We start from the raw sequence: 18,044 nt of genomic DNA on the forward strand, positions 1-18,044 counted from the left end.
CTGATGCTCCCATCCCGTAGCACATTTCGAACTTTTAAACGAACATTGTCAGTTAGCAAAATCTGCCGTAATCACCAGAGCAACAATGAGGTCACCTCACACGTACCGCGCTACATCGGTAACGGCATGACTCAATGAACGATTTTTGTTATGTTCTACATGCCTACAAATTTACGACTCACGTCAAAAAGCACGCTCTTTGTTTTTTTTTTCATTGTTGTTTCTGGTGTTTACGTCAATTATCAATGGTCTGCTGATTGGGTTCTAATCAAAATATTATCTATGGATGCAATATTGCAAGTAATTTTAGAAACCGTTAAATTTAATTAAAATTCCATGAATGAATGATAATTCAAAATACTAATAAATTAGAGTTGGTACTTTCCATAATTGAATATATAGAGATAGTTGCCATTCAAATTATTCTGCAGAACGACTAAATTTGTCGCCCTACCAGCATGTGATAGTACGTGATGTGATCATAATGTATTCGCAGCAAAAGGTCTGTGAAAGAGCAAGATTTTGCTGTTGGGATGGATGCAAAACAGCTGCTGTCGGTGAAGGGAGCTGCGGTGAACTGCAGATCGTGGAGGATGAAAATCGACAAGATTGATGTGGGCTATGGACTGTTGACGAAAAAGAAAGAATATTTACTCTAAACTACATCCTGACTAAGATAACATAGCAATAATAATATGCAAAATATTAATTGAATAATTATTGAAAATTCATAGACGAACCTATTATCTAGTTTTAGTCGACAGACGACAATATTGCTTAATATAATGCTGTAGGTCGAATAAATGTTGAATTGTCTGATTAATTCCAGACAATCTTAATTTCGATGATGTATGATAGATTCGTATGCTTGGGTGGTTGTTTTCTTTAGGTGATAAGAAAATTTAAACTGCTCATCAGATATGACTTCACTTCTGAATGGCAAATCATCAATTGACAAGTTTCAAAAAAGCTCTCGAATGTGATTCTGAAGCAAAGATTAAAGAAATAGATACATATATATGCATGTTTTATCATGCCGTGGGTCTCAGGTTCGAATCCTGGGTCTGGCAAGTACACATATCGTTTTTCAATATGTGTATGAGCCAGAGTTTGGACCTACTAGGTTGAGCAAATGGCTGACATCCATTTCTCGTAAAATAAACAAAAAATCTGTTAATACAAACCTTCACTATGTGGAGGCACATATGATCCTATTAGGATCGGACACGGTCGGAAAAAAAAAATATGCAAATCTGAGGTGTTTTCAAATTATGTATGTTCAATAAAGAATGTTACGTTCTCAAATCTTGTGAATTATTCATTGAAAAGTAAAGTGCGAGTATGTTATAACTAAAATTTGTAGAGATTCCTGGCATCGGCAAGTAATTAATGTTATTTGATTTAAACCACAAAAGCCGATTGGCAAAATTAATGCAAATTGTTGAGCACTTCAAGATGTAAATCCTACTCAGCTCAGAAAAGCTAAAAAAGGACTCATTTGCCAGATAAAAAAATACCAACAAAACCTGCAGACGACACATAGGTACATCCATTTCTGCAGACATACAATTTAAAGCGTCATGAAATAATCTTTCTACACAAAAGGTGCTGTGTGCACAAAAAAAATGTTAATTATTATTTGTGTATCAAACTTCATAAAACAGTGAAAAATAATATAGTTTCAAGTCATATATATTTTTACTTCCTTTGAAACATTTTCATCATTTTCAACCCTATAAAGGGAAAAATATTTTCCCCAGTAACCTCTTACACACAAATCAACTCGATCTGAAGGTGAGGCCTTTAAATAGGCCAACAAGGAAAAATAGATTATATCTATTTTTAATGTAGGCGATCTTTCTCTTCTGAAAGAATTCCACGTTCACAAATTCCACATAGCATTTAAAACAATGTATCTTGCAATGTTAGGTGTTCATTTGTAGCGTTTGTCCTCTTGCACGATAACCAGTTTATTCTTCTGGCGGGTGACCTTCGTTGCGGGAGAGATGTTAGCCGGCTGGAGTTGCCTTAAGTTCTGACTGGGTATGGTACTCTGGAAGACAAATAAACAATTTTATTATCTAATTATCTATGCTCCGTACGCAGTATATGCTAGAATGCATCTTGATTTCTCCTTTACAATACGATGGATCATCATTGCTCCTTCAAAAACAGAAATATGCAATTTTCATAGAATAAGGTTATTACACCAAATATTGTGTTAAAATTGGCACTGTAACGTAAAAAAGAATTATAAATAATGACCCAACTTATTTTTTCCTAGCACTCACTACTACATAATCAGTAGAGTGGTTTTATTATATTTAACTCAGTTTAATCAAAAACTTTGCTTAACCCATTGGAGACAATCGGCGTCAATTTAACGTCATTGTTGACCAGTGATTCTGGACAATCGGCGTCAATTTGGTACCGCTTTTCATTAGTAAAAATGTTTTATTTTTTATTTTTATATATTTCTTAAAACTACAAATTTACCTACATACTTAAAATAAATTGAAGTGTTCAAATACCTACAGAAGTTTTTAAAAATACTGAAATTAAACATAAAAAAGTTGTAGCAGTTTTAGTAGTATACTCGAATCTGGCTTTTGGTTCGTTGTTGTTGTAGTATCTACAGTGTTACAATGACTAAATATTATGTAAAATTATACAATAAATATTATTATGTTCTGTTTCACAGAAAAATAAGTAGTTTAATTCAGTGTTTCCCAGCGTAGTGTGGTATCCATTCTTTGTGGTACGCAGTTAGATTTCAAGAGGTAAGATACAATTCAATCTGTATCCCAGCTGTCTCACAAAGAAGTCTCTTAACAGATTTTTTTCTGGTAACAAATACACAATGTGATTTTTCCAGACCTGGGATTCAAACCCAATACCCACATCTTCATAAGCGGACAAGTTACCAGTCATCCATAGCGGACGCCGCAAACATGGCCTTTATCCTGCACTCATTAAAGTGTCAATTCAGGAACCTTTTATATGTTGGTAAATAAATGTAAATTTGAAATGTTCTTCATTTCAATATTACCTGATGATATCGAGCAATGTGTTGTATTCTATCCAAGAATCTAGAGTTTCCGTCTACAGTATGATCCTTCATTTTAATTTTGGCCGTAGTGGCAGCAATTTGACTGTGCTGCATGAGCATATTCTCGGCTTCAGTGTCACTGGTGCCTCCGGGGTCACCGCCCGGAGGAAACTCCAACGAGAGTGGGATCCGGCCGCAGATGTTGTTATACATCGTGCTGTCACTCTCAGTGTCTCCCGTCATCTCACGCATCAACCGATTCATGGTGTGGTAGTGCCTATGGATAGAATTGACATTAATACATTAATATCTGTTAGATCGTTTGTACTTCCACATCTTCCTCACTACTCTTGCGAGCAGGCTAGAATTGTAAAGATAATAGGTAACTAAGTGGTTTACTAATTAACACTTCACCTACCACGAAAATTATGCAAAATAAGTACGCCAAATACTGACAATATTTGATAATAATTACAAGATAAAAAGAACTTTTTATATACAACGTTTTTAAATTTTCTGTTGAATTATTATGCTCAATATGCTCAAACTTGTACTTAATATGAAGTAAATAAAAAACAAACAAATATAGAATACTGAAATGTCATTTTGACATTTCATTTTGATTTCCATAGTAACGCAAGTATATATTAATAATTTAGTTGCTAGGACCACCCCCTTAGCAACCTATAATAGTGGATTGGATTACGGATTTCTTCTGAAATAACTTTTCATACAAAACAGAATTAACTGAAAATGAATTCAATTCTACTTAAAGATGGCCAAAAGTATTAAAAGAATGTGTTCTGTTCGTGTTCTGATATATTCTAAAAGTTTCAAATGTCCAGCTAGTCGGGAAGTTAGTTAAAAATCGATTGCAAGATTTGTACTGGATAAACAACCACCGGACAAATAAGAATATGAGCTAATAAAAACGTTGCAAAAATCGGCAAATTTCGGTCGCAAAATTAAAAATTATACAAGTCTATTGTCACTAATCTACTGAACATAGTTGTAATTTAATAAAACAAAAACATTAAGGATTTCAAAACACATTTTTGATGTCTGGAATCCAGGAGAAATATTATGTAACCATACTCCTGGCTCCCTGACATTTATGAACATTAGTAAAAATAAATACATTTGTCAGGAACCTGACCTTGTAAAAATAGTTTACTATCATTTTCCACTCCACCACCTGAAATGAAATCACAACTCAGAGATTCCTGCCATCTATTGAAAGTAATCAGGAGTCGAAAGGTATGTGTAACAAGAATAGGTAAAAATGAAACCTGGCAGTCAGCGTAGTGGTCCTCCGAGCATGCATAAGCCTGGCGTGGTGCAGGGCAGTCCATGCATCGGCGCACCTCCGCCGCCACCCTCCCGCCTCGCGCTGTGCTGCCCCAGCCGTCGCTTCTAACCCAGCACACACGCTTCTCAGATCTATCACCTGAAAAATCAAACAATTTTACATGAATATTTTACAATTTTCGGATTCAATAGATACCTACCTAAGTGCAATTTTTGTATCTTCTTGAAATACTAATGCATATTATATTAAAAGTAAGAACCATGGTTTAATAAATGTTTATAACAAAAAGACTTGTGAAAGTTAAAGCAAGGTTATCCAAAACCTCAGAGTAGTAATATAAAGAGGATGGCTATTGTTCGGCAAAATAAAGCAGTGTTTCTCGCATATAACGCACAGTAGAACCTCAATTTTATTATTATTAACTTAACTATGAAACATTATACCATCATGTTGCTTCACAGTACGGCTACCAAATTTAAACACAACATAGAAATATTTTCTACTAAATTAACTAAAAATAATTATATTTAACACAAAAACAATAATCTTCAGCAACACGTACATGCTTGCAGTTTTTAAATGAATGTAATCATTGAAATCAATATTTAAGGTGACGTTTCCAAAAAATATTTAATTCATCCGTAGAAATTCTATCTTACTATAATGCATATTGCAGAGATATAAACATGCCGAATGCTTTCTCATTCGCACTTATGGTTCGTTTTTGTTCATGCCTTGTCCAAAACTGTTTTTAACAAAATGTGGAACTGTACTGTTATAATTAATTAATTAATAATTATAATTTTTGACCTTTATATAGGTTACAATCTGTAAGATCTGTAATTTACAGATCACTAGCGTTTTACACATAAAATGTAAACTGCAATAATTTGACATTGTGGCATCGACACTTCATCGTAGAGATTACTTTGAGTTTTGTCATGACATTTTTAATGTTAGTTGATATTTCAGTCACTTGAATGCAATTCGAACTTCAAAACTCGGGCATGAACTGTTCTCAAATTGTTTCCAATGGAAACGGAATTCAAACCATCATGAAATTGTGCATAAAGCGAATCACAACAGGGCATCAGACACAAAATGTCAGCTAACCATCTAATACTTAAGGTGGAGCAAATCTATTTTATCATGGAAATGAAATGCTACATTAAACAAGTCTTTCAATCAAATCAATAAACACCATCGACTGAGCTCCAATAAGGATGATACTTGAAGAAATAATTACCTTTTGGAAATATTTATACAGAAGTGTCCTCATTTCATTTGAAGACAGTTTACTCAGTCTTGCCATTAGCATCTCTTCACCTCTCTCTCGCTTGATTCTTGCTCCGTCTTCAGGCGCTCCACGTCCACAGATAAGTTCATTTTTATATTCTATCGCTGTGTCTATGGCCTCGATTGCCTCTTCGCATTCAAGGATCTTTCGCTCCTGAAACAGTTATATTCAGTATTATCAGAATATATGTAAATACAGCGGAGTAATCGGTAATCATACAAACAGTCTTGAATTATTAGCTATGTTCGGCAATCTTTGGCATTGGCAGGCAGACAGGAAGGTGAAAGGAGAGTCAATTGTGTATTTGGCAAAAGGGTACACTGTTAATACTAAAATAATGCTATCTTTTTTGATTGATTTCATTGCAACTAATAATTTTATATTTGGTTAATGGTGATATTTTATTTCACCGATTAATTACTGACACTGTCGAACAGAATTGATGCTTCAATCGTATGAGGTCTACCATTCTCAGATTGAAGAGAAAAAATATGAACACATACAATGCTTTTCTTTCTTGGCAGTCCCAAGTGGGTCAAAATTTGCACTAAACTAAGTCAATACCAGTAGCTGTAATAATTACCTCGGTGTCCGAAAGAGATTTGTTAGTTTTCCGCTTGTTGCTCAAGATACATCGCTGATCGATCAAGCACTCCCTCGTTCTTCTGAGATTCCTTATTTCCCGCCTCAACATTGACTCCTTATCCTCTGATAATTCGCACTTCTGCAAATCAGAAGACTTCTCCTTTAAGATATGATCGAGGTGCGATATTCTAGCGCTTACTTGCTTCAAAGTGGGTTGTTTTTTCTCTTTAGTTTTCGATTCACATTTCTGATTGGACAGTTCATACACTTCATCTAACTTACTCTTGTCTTTTACCAATTCTATCTCCAAGGTATTCTTCCTTTTCTCGTCTCTTTTTATCTGTTTTTTGACCTGTTCAATTTGTTTTCTGTACGTCTTCAATTTGCTCTCGTGCTTCTTGATTTCTTTATTGCTCTCGCAGTCCATCCGTTTGCTCATTTCATGATCTTGAACACGCCTCTCGTAATGTTCCACGATGGATTTACACTTGCGCACCTGCTGACTCAGTTTTGAATTGCCATCGCCGACGATATATTTGGCTTGAGCGGCGACCAAGTCAGCCTTCGCTTTTTCATATTCTTCTTTGAGAGTGGAATGCTTATCTGTGCACTTCTTCGCATTGTTTTGTCTTTTGACAATCTTGGCGAGATCCTGTATCAGCTGCTCCTTTGCCAAGCACAAGCTTAACAATTCTTTCAACTGATTTTCGCCGTCTTGCACTTCCTTCGATAGCTTTGCGATTAGACTCTGCTTGAGTGAATATTTCTGCTGTAAAACTTTATATTTTTTACAATTTTCACTGGGCACCGGAGAATCGATAATTTTGAGAAGCTCTCTCTGAACCAGTTTCGGCTCGGCGTCTTCGTAAGTTTTGTGGGATTCTAAGATGATCTTTTGAGATTCGGGAGATATAGCTTTGGCGGCCGCCCTTCTCAGGAGCTCTAATTCGCTTCCTGTCAAGCTTTCGCCCGGCTGTATCGTTTTTCTTCTGCCGGGTTGCGTCGATGAACCCGACACGCAAGCATCGGAAGTTTCCACGTCTTCCAAATCACCACAGTGAAGATATTCTTCGCATCTGTCGGATGCCAATTCGTCAGTTTTCTCCCTAAAATATTCCATGTATTTGCAAAGTTTGTCGGTAAACAAAAAGTCATCATGCTGTAGACTAGCGTCGGAATCAGCATCTGAGTCGCTGAGTTCACTGGGTTCAGTATCTTCAGCAATTCGAGGTAACGCATGTTTGCTGCCTCCGGTCTGACCGACATCTTGGCTTCGAACCGATCCATCGATATTAACATTAGGACTCAGACACTCGTCACACTCGGCTTTTAAAAAGAGCCACTCATTAATTTGCGCCGCTTCCACTTCTGTAATCTCATTTGACTGCAACAGCTTCTGAAAGAGTTCTTCGGCATTTGATACAAGTTTCACCCACTGTTGAGCAGCAAATTGCAATCCAAAAATCTGATCAGGTCCTTGAATAACATCTTTATCTGTATCAACGGGAGTATTATTATCAGCAAAACCGTTAACGGTGACAAAGTTTCGCACACCGCGGCAGCACCAGCATAATTCTAGATTTTTCAAAGACTCTTCAGAATGCCTGAGGTCAGTGCTGATGCAGCATATGATCCAAGTAAATGCGCGACCTCCAAACGAATCTCTCAGCATAGCCGTCAATAAAGACTGTTCGTAATTCACAATCCTTTCATCCGATTGCATGAGGAGACTCTTGATTATATCTTCCAAAGAGTGCAAACTGGGTTCAGGGTAAGCGGAAAGTTCACAGAAACTTGCTGTAGACAATCTATGATGTAAGATGCCTCCTGCTCCGATCCACTTCTGTTCTATGCTGACTGTGAACACTGTATGACATGGATCATAGCATTCGTTGATGACACCCTTGTTGAGGTATTGGAAGGCCTCTGCTACGCTGCTGCATTTTGCCAAGCCGCATCCAAGTAAATCAATGACCTTTCCATCGACAACTCTCATCCAAGTAATGTGGATGATGAATGTTCGCTCAGACGCTTGGTGAAGTCTCTGAAATACATCTTGTATGAACCGAGGAATTATTCCTTGGTCTTGCTCTCCATATATTGAATCAGCACCTAAAACAAGAATTCATTTTATAGGCTCACAAACAAGTGATTTTTTCATTACCACTACAATCCATTGAGAATCTTTACGTCCTGATTAAGAGGTTTCATAACAGATTTTTTCAAGCTATCGCGACGATGCTCTAGATATAAACACACATTGAAAAACATGTGAATTTGCCAGATGCGAGATTCGAACCTGCAATCCATAACTTCGACTTCAGAAGCAAACATACCGTTACGTGTCAACCATTTGCCAATCTACCATGCAAAGACTCCGCTGAGTGAGACACATAGAAAGGATAGACAATACATTGTCATCTCGACTCACATAACGTCGACAAAGCCGGAGGCTGGATAACGAACCGGGAGACCAGGAGTAGAAATGGACCTCCAGACTCTCAGTGTCCAACTGACATTCCAGGGCAAGGGAGAATAAATGGTAGAAAGCAATGTCGGTCTCCGTTTCCATTTGTTAGGTTATAACTCCAAAACTACTAAAAACTTATACAGATTATAAACTACACTATTGGTACCAATTTAGTAGAGATTCATCTTCTTTTGGTGGTCCAAACATAGAGATCCTTCTTCCAAAAAAACAATCATTCTGAGACCTTCACAGATAAATGTCTAATGTTAAAAACACGTTATGATTACGTCACGTGATTGAATATGATCACACGCCACAGGCAAATAGTATGCAGTGTTATTTTACTTGGATACAGATAAGTACTCCCATCCTGTAGTACGTTGATGAATTTCGTTGCGTTAGCTGAAAACGAATAGTCAGATAGAAAAAACTGCCAAATCATAACCACATCAAGGTCATTCACACGTACCATGGCTCACACCACCACATCGTGATAGAAAGTCTTTTTAATTTTCTGAAAATTTACACATTTTTGAGTCTCGTGATCATTGATTTTTAGTAATTTGGAAAGGAGGTAAAAATGACAGGTAATTGACACAATGTTTTTGTACGTTATCAGTTCATATCAGTGGTTCTTCACCCGCTATTTTTACCTGTGTATATAAGCAAATCTCCGACAATAAACTTCATAAAATATCATGAAGATTTTACAAGTGACTAATAAAATTTATAAGGATTTGACAGAGATGACTTTATTCATGTCTTTATTTAAAAAGTTATGTAGTTAATTGAAAACAAGTCAAAGATCACATACCAGGTCCTAAGAGTGTATAAGTCTTGCCCGTTTTAGATTGGCCAAACATAACAACCGAAGTGTCGCAGCCATCAAGGAAGCAATTGACTTGTGGAGTAACGATAGATGAGTACAGATAGGACTGCGAGCTCTCCAGTGGAAGGGCATTGTTGACTTGGAAGACCTGTCCGTTGGCTGCAGCAACGGTCTGCGTGACCGGATCACTTTCGAACCACGGAGGAGAATCTGGGATGTCCGGTGGACGCAGTCTGACAGCTACTTGTATTGGAAATTCCATTGCTTATGCAGTTAGCCACCAGCAACAGTTACCATGCATATAAATGATTGTGAATTATCACCGTTTGCGTATTCCGCACACTGTTTAGTACTTTCTGCATTTTTAGTATACGCAACAAAAGGATGAAGTGCAATTAAGTTGTGGATTTATTGATTCTAAATTTAATTTTAAAACACCACAATTTACCAGGGAAACAGCATATTTTAGGGTAAATAAATAGGATTTTTATATTTATGTAAACGTCAGGTTTATCATAGACAATTGTTGTTTTAAGTTTTATCATATAACAAAAAACATCTGAAAAATATAATTTTTTCCTCGGGCGATGCCTCAAAATATTTTTTGTGGGTGTCTTTAAATTTACATATCAATTTAAAAGTTTCTATAAGTGCTTGAAATACAAAGAACGTAGCAATTTATTAATAATTCTTTTATATATTTTTTAAAAATACATTTTATTGCAGTCTGGCAATAATTATACAATTTGACAGATCAAAATCCAAATCCGATTTTCCGAATCATAAACAATAATTATAATTCGAAGTTCGATGTCTCATACTGTCAATTTTATTATTTATACTTTATTGTAAAAGAAACATGTTTATTAAATAGAATAAATTTACGGAGGCGTCATTCATATCTGCCACACTTATACGTTACACCTAGTGACAATGTGTCGCTTCACTTCATTTAAATAAAATAATGCCAAAGTCCTATGTTGTGCACTAATTCAATTGACAATTCAGTGATGAATATGTTTTGTTATTAAAAACGGTCAACATTCGATAACTTTAAGATGAAGCCTGCAGAAAATTATGACTTGTCCTTTTCAATTGGACTATCATTGGCTATATTTTCCAGTGTTTTCATAGGATCTAGCTTCATAATTAAAAAGATTGGCTTGAAGAGATTAGGAAATTTGGGATATGCGCGAGCAGGCGCTGGTGGCTTCAGATATTTAACAGAATGGATTTGGTGGCTTGGACTCATAATAAGTAAGAACGTATAAACATTCATTTACATGATCAGATTACATGCTGATCGATAATGGTAACATAATATCAATATTATGTATGTATTTACTAAATAGTTGCCTAAAATATACCACTATTCTTTCTTAATCTAAAGCAGTGATCCCCAAACATGGTTCCATGAGAATTTGCAATAGCTTGCAGATAAATACCACTTGTCTCCTTTTTGTAATTGACGAAAATGAAAGATGTTGAAAACCTCCTTCTAAGAGGTAGAGCCTGAATGTATGAAATTGAAGCAAAAAAAGACCATTGGTCCACATATGAAATTAGCTACAAGTGACTTCGCATTGCAAGCTTATTTGAAGAGAACTTCACACTTCTACTAAGACTTATTTGCCAATTTGCAAGGCGTAAAAAAGATAACCTGTCACGATGAGTAGATAAGCAGCCAGTAATAATACTACACTTCGGCATTATTATTTAGTTGAAAAATTCTATGAAATTTGTTTGAAACCATTTTTAACTGTACTCAAGTAAGTAATCATTACGAACATAAAAACTAGCCACCATATTGTGTGAATAAGAAAATCGGAATGGCAACTGAGCGATGTTTATATTTTTGGAATTTACCAACTTAACCATGCTTCACGTGTTTGCCAAGTAATTTCAAATGTTATAACAGAAATAATATATAAGACTCCTTCTATTTATAGTCCAAATTCTTTGACTAAAATGTTTATTAAAACAACGTGCCTATCAACAATAAAATTGCACCCACGGTAGCCGAGTTAATAGAACATTCGTCTCCGAATGGTCTCTGGGTTGTGTCAGATTTTTCAATCTGTATTTAATTTAATGTGGGTTGGGCGAATGACTAGACTGCGAAATCTTTAACGTGTGACCTGGCGGCGGCGCTCGTGTTGTATGTTGTCTATGGTTTTTGGTTTGAAAGTATTAAGTATAAGTAAGCAAGTATTGAAAGTACTGAAACGCGAGAGGAGGGGATCTAGTTCTCCATGCCGCCCCGCCTATCACCGTAAAGATTTTGCACTGTAACTACCACATTAACATAAAATCTGTTCTGAGGGCCATATGTAGAGACATGGTAATTGACTTTAATTGAATTGAAGTTGGTTAGATTTTCACGTAACCTGTCAATAAACATTGTAGCATTTTGGAAGTTGAAGAAGAGAATACGAAATAATATATATATATATATATATATAATCTCTCTATATTTGTAACTATTAGGCCACAGCATGAAGTTTCGAATTTCCATTGTAGTGGCAGTTATTGTTTATACTACGAATGCAATATGATAAACTACTGTTTGTAGAAAATGATTAATATTTCATAAGTGTGATATGACAGTACGTGTATAGAAGTTGTATTTTGGATTAAAACACTATGTTCCCTATCTACTTGTGTCACGGTGCGAATATATTTCCATTAGATAGTGTCGTATCTTAAGAAAATTTATAAAATTTAAATTTTAATATGTGTCATATCACTAACATGTATGAGCGAACATCTGTCCGCGAATGTGTTAATTAGTACAAACAAAATATGCAGTCGAAAATCTTCATGTATCGCGAACATGTTATCGCATTGCATTCGAAGTATAAACAATAACTAGCACTTCCATTGGAATTCGTAAGTTCATGCCGCAGCCCAACTATATTCACCAAAATTTTACAGAAATATAGTTCATCCAACCAAAAAAAGTTGGGATCGAAGGTATGCCATACCTAGAGTTGGGTATTTCCCGAGAAAATCTAATTTTCGAGATTCCCGGGATTTCCCGAAATGATGAAATTTTGAATTCTCGAGATTCGGGATTTCCAGAAAGGAATTCTCGTGATATCGGGAGATTTAAAATAAACCTGTAAAAATTCTAAAATCAAAAAAAAAAAAAAAATTGTGTAAAAACAGACAAATTCCAAAAAAAATATAATTTTTTTTTATTTATGTAAGAAGACAAACAAAACAGATGTAGAAAAACAAAAATAATTCAAAATATTACTTATTAAAATGGGATTTTAAAAAAACCCAACGATCAATCGCTGCGTATGACAATCGCGTACCTACGCCTTTGAGACACAAAATTCCCTGATATTGCAAAAATTGCGCTCATTTTGAGTCGACGTTGGCTTAATTGTGTTAAATGCCCCGACCATTGAACGACACTTTGAACGTTTTGTGTTTCCTGTGCACTTTTTTCATATAGAAAATCGTTTTTTCAATTAATATTTGATAATAAAGAAATCCCGAGAAAAGATTCTCGAGATCCGGGATTTCCCGAAATGTTAAAAATTTCAATTCTTGAGATTCGGGATGGAAAATCTCAAAAATTTCTCTATAATTCCTGTCGGGAAATTCCCAAAACCGAACTCTAGTCATACCTACAAAATAGATTGTGATACTCTTAAAAATCATTTCATTGTTCAAGTTCTCTTTCGATTGAAATTTCACTTTTCAATTTGACAGAATGTTGTCTTTATTGCTAATATCAATCATTCATGTGTATTCAGATAAAGTTTTAATATGTCCTTTAATGCTTCCTTATTCGTGATTGATTTTCTTTACAGTGGGTGTCGGCGAAGCTCTTAACTTCGTGGCCTATGCATTCGCTCCTGCGTCATTAGTAACACCACTCGGAGCGCTGAGTGTCCTGGTTGCTGCAATTTTAGCATCAAAGTTTCTCAAGGAGTCACTGAACTTTTTGGGAAAGGTAAATAAATACTTTTGACATTTAGCCTGGTTTGAACAAGTTAGTATGCAAGCCAATAATTGCTAGGAATTTAGGTAGATTCTTTCGAATTCCAGTAATAAGCTTGGATAAGCAACTGATTTCGTCATACAATATCGTATTTTAAAGGGAGACTTAAATTACCAATTAGTCTGCTGATGGTTTAATATGCCCTCAACTGCAGAACAAGTCACATAATAAATATTTCACAAGAATTATCTTTGAAACCGCCAAGTTCAGTTATTTTCTTCAATTGCACGCTGTTTCATTTTGAATTTTTTGCATTCTACCATGAATGTAAAACATTGTTCCTGTATTAGAATTATCTGGACTAAGCAAGACACAGTCAGCGATAACAGGTCTCTACATCCATATAGGTGCCGATCGGGACTGGAAGCCTCATTCATCGGATTCCGGCCAATGTGCTTTACCAATTTAGCCACCTGCATCATAGCTAATTATGATGAAATTAACTAATAGCTATCCAATTGAAGTGTTTATAACTCGCAAAATTTAAGAATATAACATTCTTCATGTTCAATAAAGAATAAAGTCTTGGTCTTCTATCTTCACATTTCTGTTTTATTAATTTACTCTGTGGTTTCTTACTAAATTTGTTAATGTCGTTTTCTTTTGTTTCGCAGTTGGGCTGTTTCCTGTGCGTAGTGGGGTCAACAATTATCGTTATCCACGCTCCGAAGCAGGAAGAAATAACCACTTTGGAAGAATTGCAAGTTAAGCTTGTGGAACCCCTCTTCCTGTGCTATCTCGTATTCATCTTCATTCTATTCTTCGCAATAGCATTTCATTTTGGTCCGAAGTACGGAAATCAGAACGTCATGGTCTATTTACTTCTCTGCTCGGCCGTGGGAAGCCTAACGGTGGTTTTTTGCAAAGGCTTGGGTGTCTCACTCAGAGAAACATTCTCAGGCAATGCCAACGAACTCAACAATTGGGTGATATGGACACTGTTAATTGCCACTGTCGTATGCATAATGATTCAAATGAATTACTTAAATAAATCCTTAGATGTATTCAACACGAGCATTGTGACACCGGTTTATTACGTATTCTTTACTACGTTGGTGCTCATCGCATCGGCTATCCTATTCCAAGAATGGAAAAATATGGACAGTTACGATATTTTAGGAAATATTTGCGGATTCTTGGTGATTATTGTCGGTATATTACTTTTGAATGCTTTTAGGGATATCGACGTGAGCCTTAAAGATTCCTCATTTAATTTTCGGCCGAAGCGAGAAATCATATCACCGGGTAGTCCGCCAGATTCTCATTTAGAAACGAGGGTAGACGTGACTTACGGAAGCACTCGGTCATCTAGGAACTCATAACAAAGATCTAAAGTCAAGTCGTCCAAACACTAACTGTTGTACTTGAATCTTCGATTTTTATTGGTTTATAAATTAAGTAGCAAAACAAATTCATAATAATATATCGTCGGCTTAACTAGAAAACTGCTTATCTACGTATTTGGTCGAAAAAAAGTTGAGAACGCCATTTTGTAGAGAATTTTATACGTCATCGAACTGCAAACTACGTATAATTAAAAAAAATATGGCATTTGCACAATCTTCGCTTTAGAAAAATGCGTAACTTCTAACATCATATTAGTGACAAGAAAAGTGCGTATCTGCTTTCATTCGCTTTAAGTTTGGCGAGCAGCGAGCAACGTTCCTGTTCAGACTAGTTCAATTGCTCAAATTTGGTGTTTTTAAACGAATCTTCACATTATTCGAGGTATGTTATGTCATTATAATATCATTAAATATTAAGTTTATATGAAAAAGTGCTGTTTACATGTTTAAAATGAACTTTAAATTCACTGTGGTAGATACCTACTTTTCTCATAAGAGTGTGTCAGTAGATACGCAGTTTGCGGGCGTTTGTAATACGATTAATATGATATTATTATTTTTGTTGATCCCATTTCTTGTACTAAAACTTAATTACTGACACTACAAAAGTATAGAAAATAATTTACAGTTTGATAATAAATATTATTATGGTTATTTACTTGTTTTATTAAAATTCACGGAAGGGGTTAGTGACACATTGAATTTTTATGTTACAGAAATCAACCATGTCGTCGTTAAGAGCCCATAAAATTATGAATGCCCTTAAAAATTACGTCGTCAATGATGATGGTAGTCTCACAAAGAAAATTGAGCCAGTGGAGACAAGGACTGTAAATACAATTATTGATTCAAACAATCTTGAATTAGGTGAAATTTGCATTTCGGTAGCACAGGTGGAAAATGGTTATGAAGAAAAGACAACTCATTGTTTGCGCAAGCGGAGACTCAAAACTATATCCAAATGGAGTCAAAAAACATTTTAGAGACAACTCATTGTTTGATTGAGCAAGTGGAGACTCAAAACTACATCCAAATGGATTCGAATAACAATTCGCTAGACGATGTGTTAGTCTTTGCAGAGCAGGTGGAAGGAATACATACAAAAAAGGAGGTACAGATTAATGCTAGTCTGTCAACTGAAGATAACACAGTTGATAAACGAAGATCTCAAACGGGTCAGATGGATAAAAACCAATGGGCAATCGCAAAAAAGAGAGAAAAGGGTGAATCTTACAAAGGAAAAAAGAAAATAAATGGAAAATGGAAGTATGGCATCGGCAAAGAGAAAAGAACACTGAAAGAAAGGTTTAATTGCAGTTCCTCAAAGAAAGATCGCTCTGTTATAAAATATCAGTCGATATCAGAAGAGAGGAGAGTTATGTTTAATGATTTTTTGGAAGTTATCTTGGGCAGAAAAGAAAGTGTTGGTTAATACGCTTGTAACAGTTAATGCAACAAATAGAAAAACCAGTACGAAAAAAGCATCAAGAAGATCAACTTCCACTGTGCTATCCTTAAAATGCAGAAATAGATATGTCAGAGTGTGCAAGAAACTATTTTTGTAAAAATTTTATATGTTAACATTTTAATAAAATATTATTCTTCCATAAGTTAATAGTTCAAACTTATTTTCCTATGATTATACTTGGTAGGAGAAAAGCTTGCTATGTAGGTACTTCTTTCAGCTTGTTATATCATGCTGTTACATTCATTGTGTGTTGATAATTGGGTAATATTAGTATCCTCACACTAAATTTGCATACTTAAAATAAGTTACGCAAACTGCGTATCTCCAAATTTTATGTTGGTAAGGAAAAGAGAATAATACGTATCTGCATTTTTTGTGTTTTTTGGGAGACAGGTTAAAATTTTTCTTAATATTTGAATGCCAAATCAACAAAAATTATTATTTACGTAACATATGTAAAATTCACAACATGATATTGGTTACAACTGATTTTATTCAGTTTTTATGCTCTCCTGAACATTTTGCTAAACTGTAGATAAGCAGTTTTCTAGTTAAGCCGACGATATATTACCTATATTGGTACAATAATAAAGTAAAATATTGGTGGCAGCCCTGTAACACAACATCATAAAGATAGCAAACAACGACTTCCTATTCAGAATATGATTAGTCTTAGGCCGGTATTAACTATAAAAGATCTTTGACAAATATCTTTTATGAAAAATATTTTATAAAATCTTTTACAGTGTAAGGGCCAAAACACACTGACAGCGTTACGCGTGGCGTAGGTTAGCCTTAATAGTCTATATTTTATAAAATATGTCGTTCATAAAGGTAAAACATAGCGGTGAAGTATTTTGCAGTGTTGCAAATGAAATTTTCATAATTCAGTAGATTTAGAAAAATGTATAAAAATCATCACTGAAACATGATGAAAATTACTGGTCTTTAAAGCGTGCTACATTTTGTTATAATCTCACAAGTATCTTCAAAAACATCATGTAAATGTGACCGTTAATCCAATATTGAATATCAGTACATCTACTGAAATTCAGTTTCAAATTCAAGAGCAACACTTTCACAGCTTGTTTAAGAAATTGATCCTATTGATTGGAGAACATGAAAAATATGAAAGAAATGCTATGTAATAATCACCACGCAGATTACAAAAATAGAAATAGAAGACTGAAAACATAAACGTACTAGCCAACATACATTTGTTGCCTATTTTTTAAACATAACTTTAATTATTATTTTTTATACAATTCTGATCCGAAGAAAATTATATGGGTCTCCACAGAGTGGTGGTTGTATTAACAGATTTTTATATTTACGAGAAACGGATGATAGTCGCTTGCTCAACCTATTAGGCCTGAACACGCATTCAAAAATGACATCTGAATTGCCAGACCCGGGACACGAACCGGGACCCATGACTAATTTTCCAATTTGATATGCCATCTCGTCTTTTCCAAAAGATGTGTTATAAAACATTTTTGCTAAAGATCTTTTACAATCTAATACCGGTGGTCTAACTGTAGATGTTTAATATTAGTTGTAAAAATTCTATTGAAACATGATAGTAGTTTTTCGAATATGTTTAGATAATATTATGTAATACATATGAATACGTGTATTAATTAAGGCGCTAAGTACCAAAAAAATAAAAACTGACA

At 35.0% G+C, this 18,044-nt stretch overlaps 2 protein-coding genes across 2 annotated transcripts; one reads left to right on the forward strand and one right to left on the reverse strand.

Moving 5' to 3' along the window:
• Positions 1-218: 218 nt before the first annotated feature.
• Positions 219-10,056, reverse strand: cos (kinesin-like protein costa). The gene is made up of 6 exons (XM_085960324.1): positions 9,525-10,056; positions 6,239-8,352; positions 5,605-5,808; positions 4,339-4,496; positions 3,050-3,326; positions 219-2,053 (listed from the first exon to the last, which is right to left on the reverse strand). Exons 1-6 carry the CDS (start codon positions 9,799-9,801, stop codon positions 1,934-1,936), a joined length of 3,150 nt encoding a protein of 1,049 aa, XP_085816450.1. The 5' UTR covers positions 9,802-10,056; the 3' UTR covers positions 219-1,933.
• Positions 10,057-10,321: 265 nt separating this feature from the next.
• On the forward strand, positions 10,322-14,876 carry spict (magnesium transporter spict). The gene is made up of 3 exons (XM_085960344.1): positions 10,322-10,796; positions 13,364-13,506; positions 14,169-14,876. Exons 1-3 carry the CDS (start codon positions 10,598-10,600, stop codon positions 14,874-14,876), a joined length of 1,050 nt encoding a protein of 349 aa, XP_085816470.1. The 5' UTR covers positions 10,322-10,597.
• The last annotated feature ends 3,168 nt before the right edge of the window (positions 14,877-18,044 follow it).

The sequence above is a fragment of the Rhyacophila brunnea genome, unplaced genomic scaffold (genome assembly GCF_057557595.1).
Source record: "Rhyacophila brunnea isolate RB1 unplaced genomic scaffold, BYU_Rbru_1.0 scaffold_11, whole genome shotgun sequence".
NCBI classification, from domain to species: domain Eukaryota; kingdom Metazoa; phylum Arthropoda; class Insecta; order Trichoptera; family Rhyacophilidae; genus Rhyacophila; species Rhyacophila brunnea.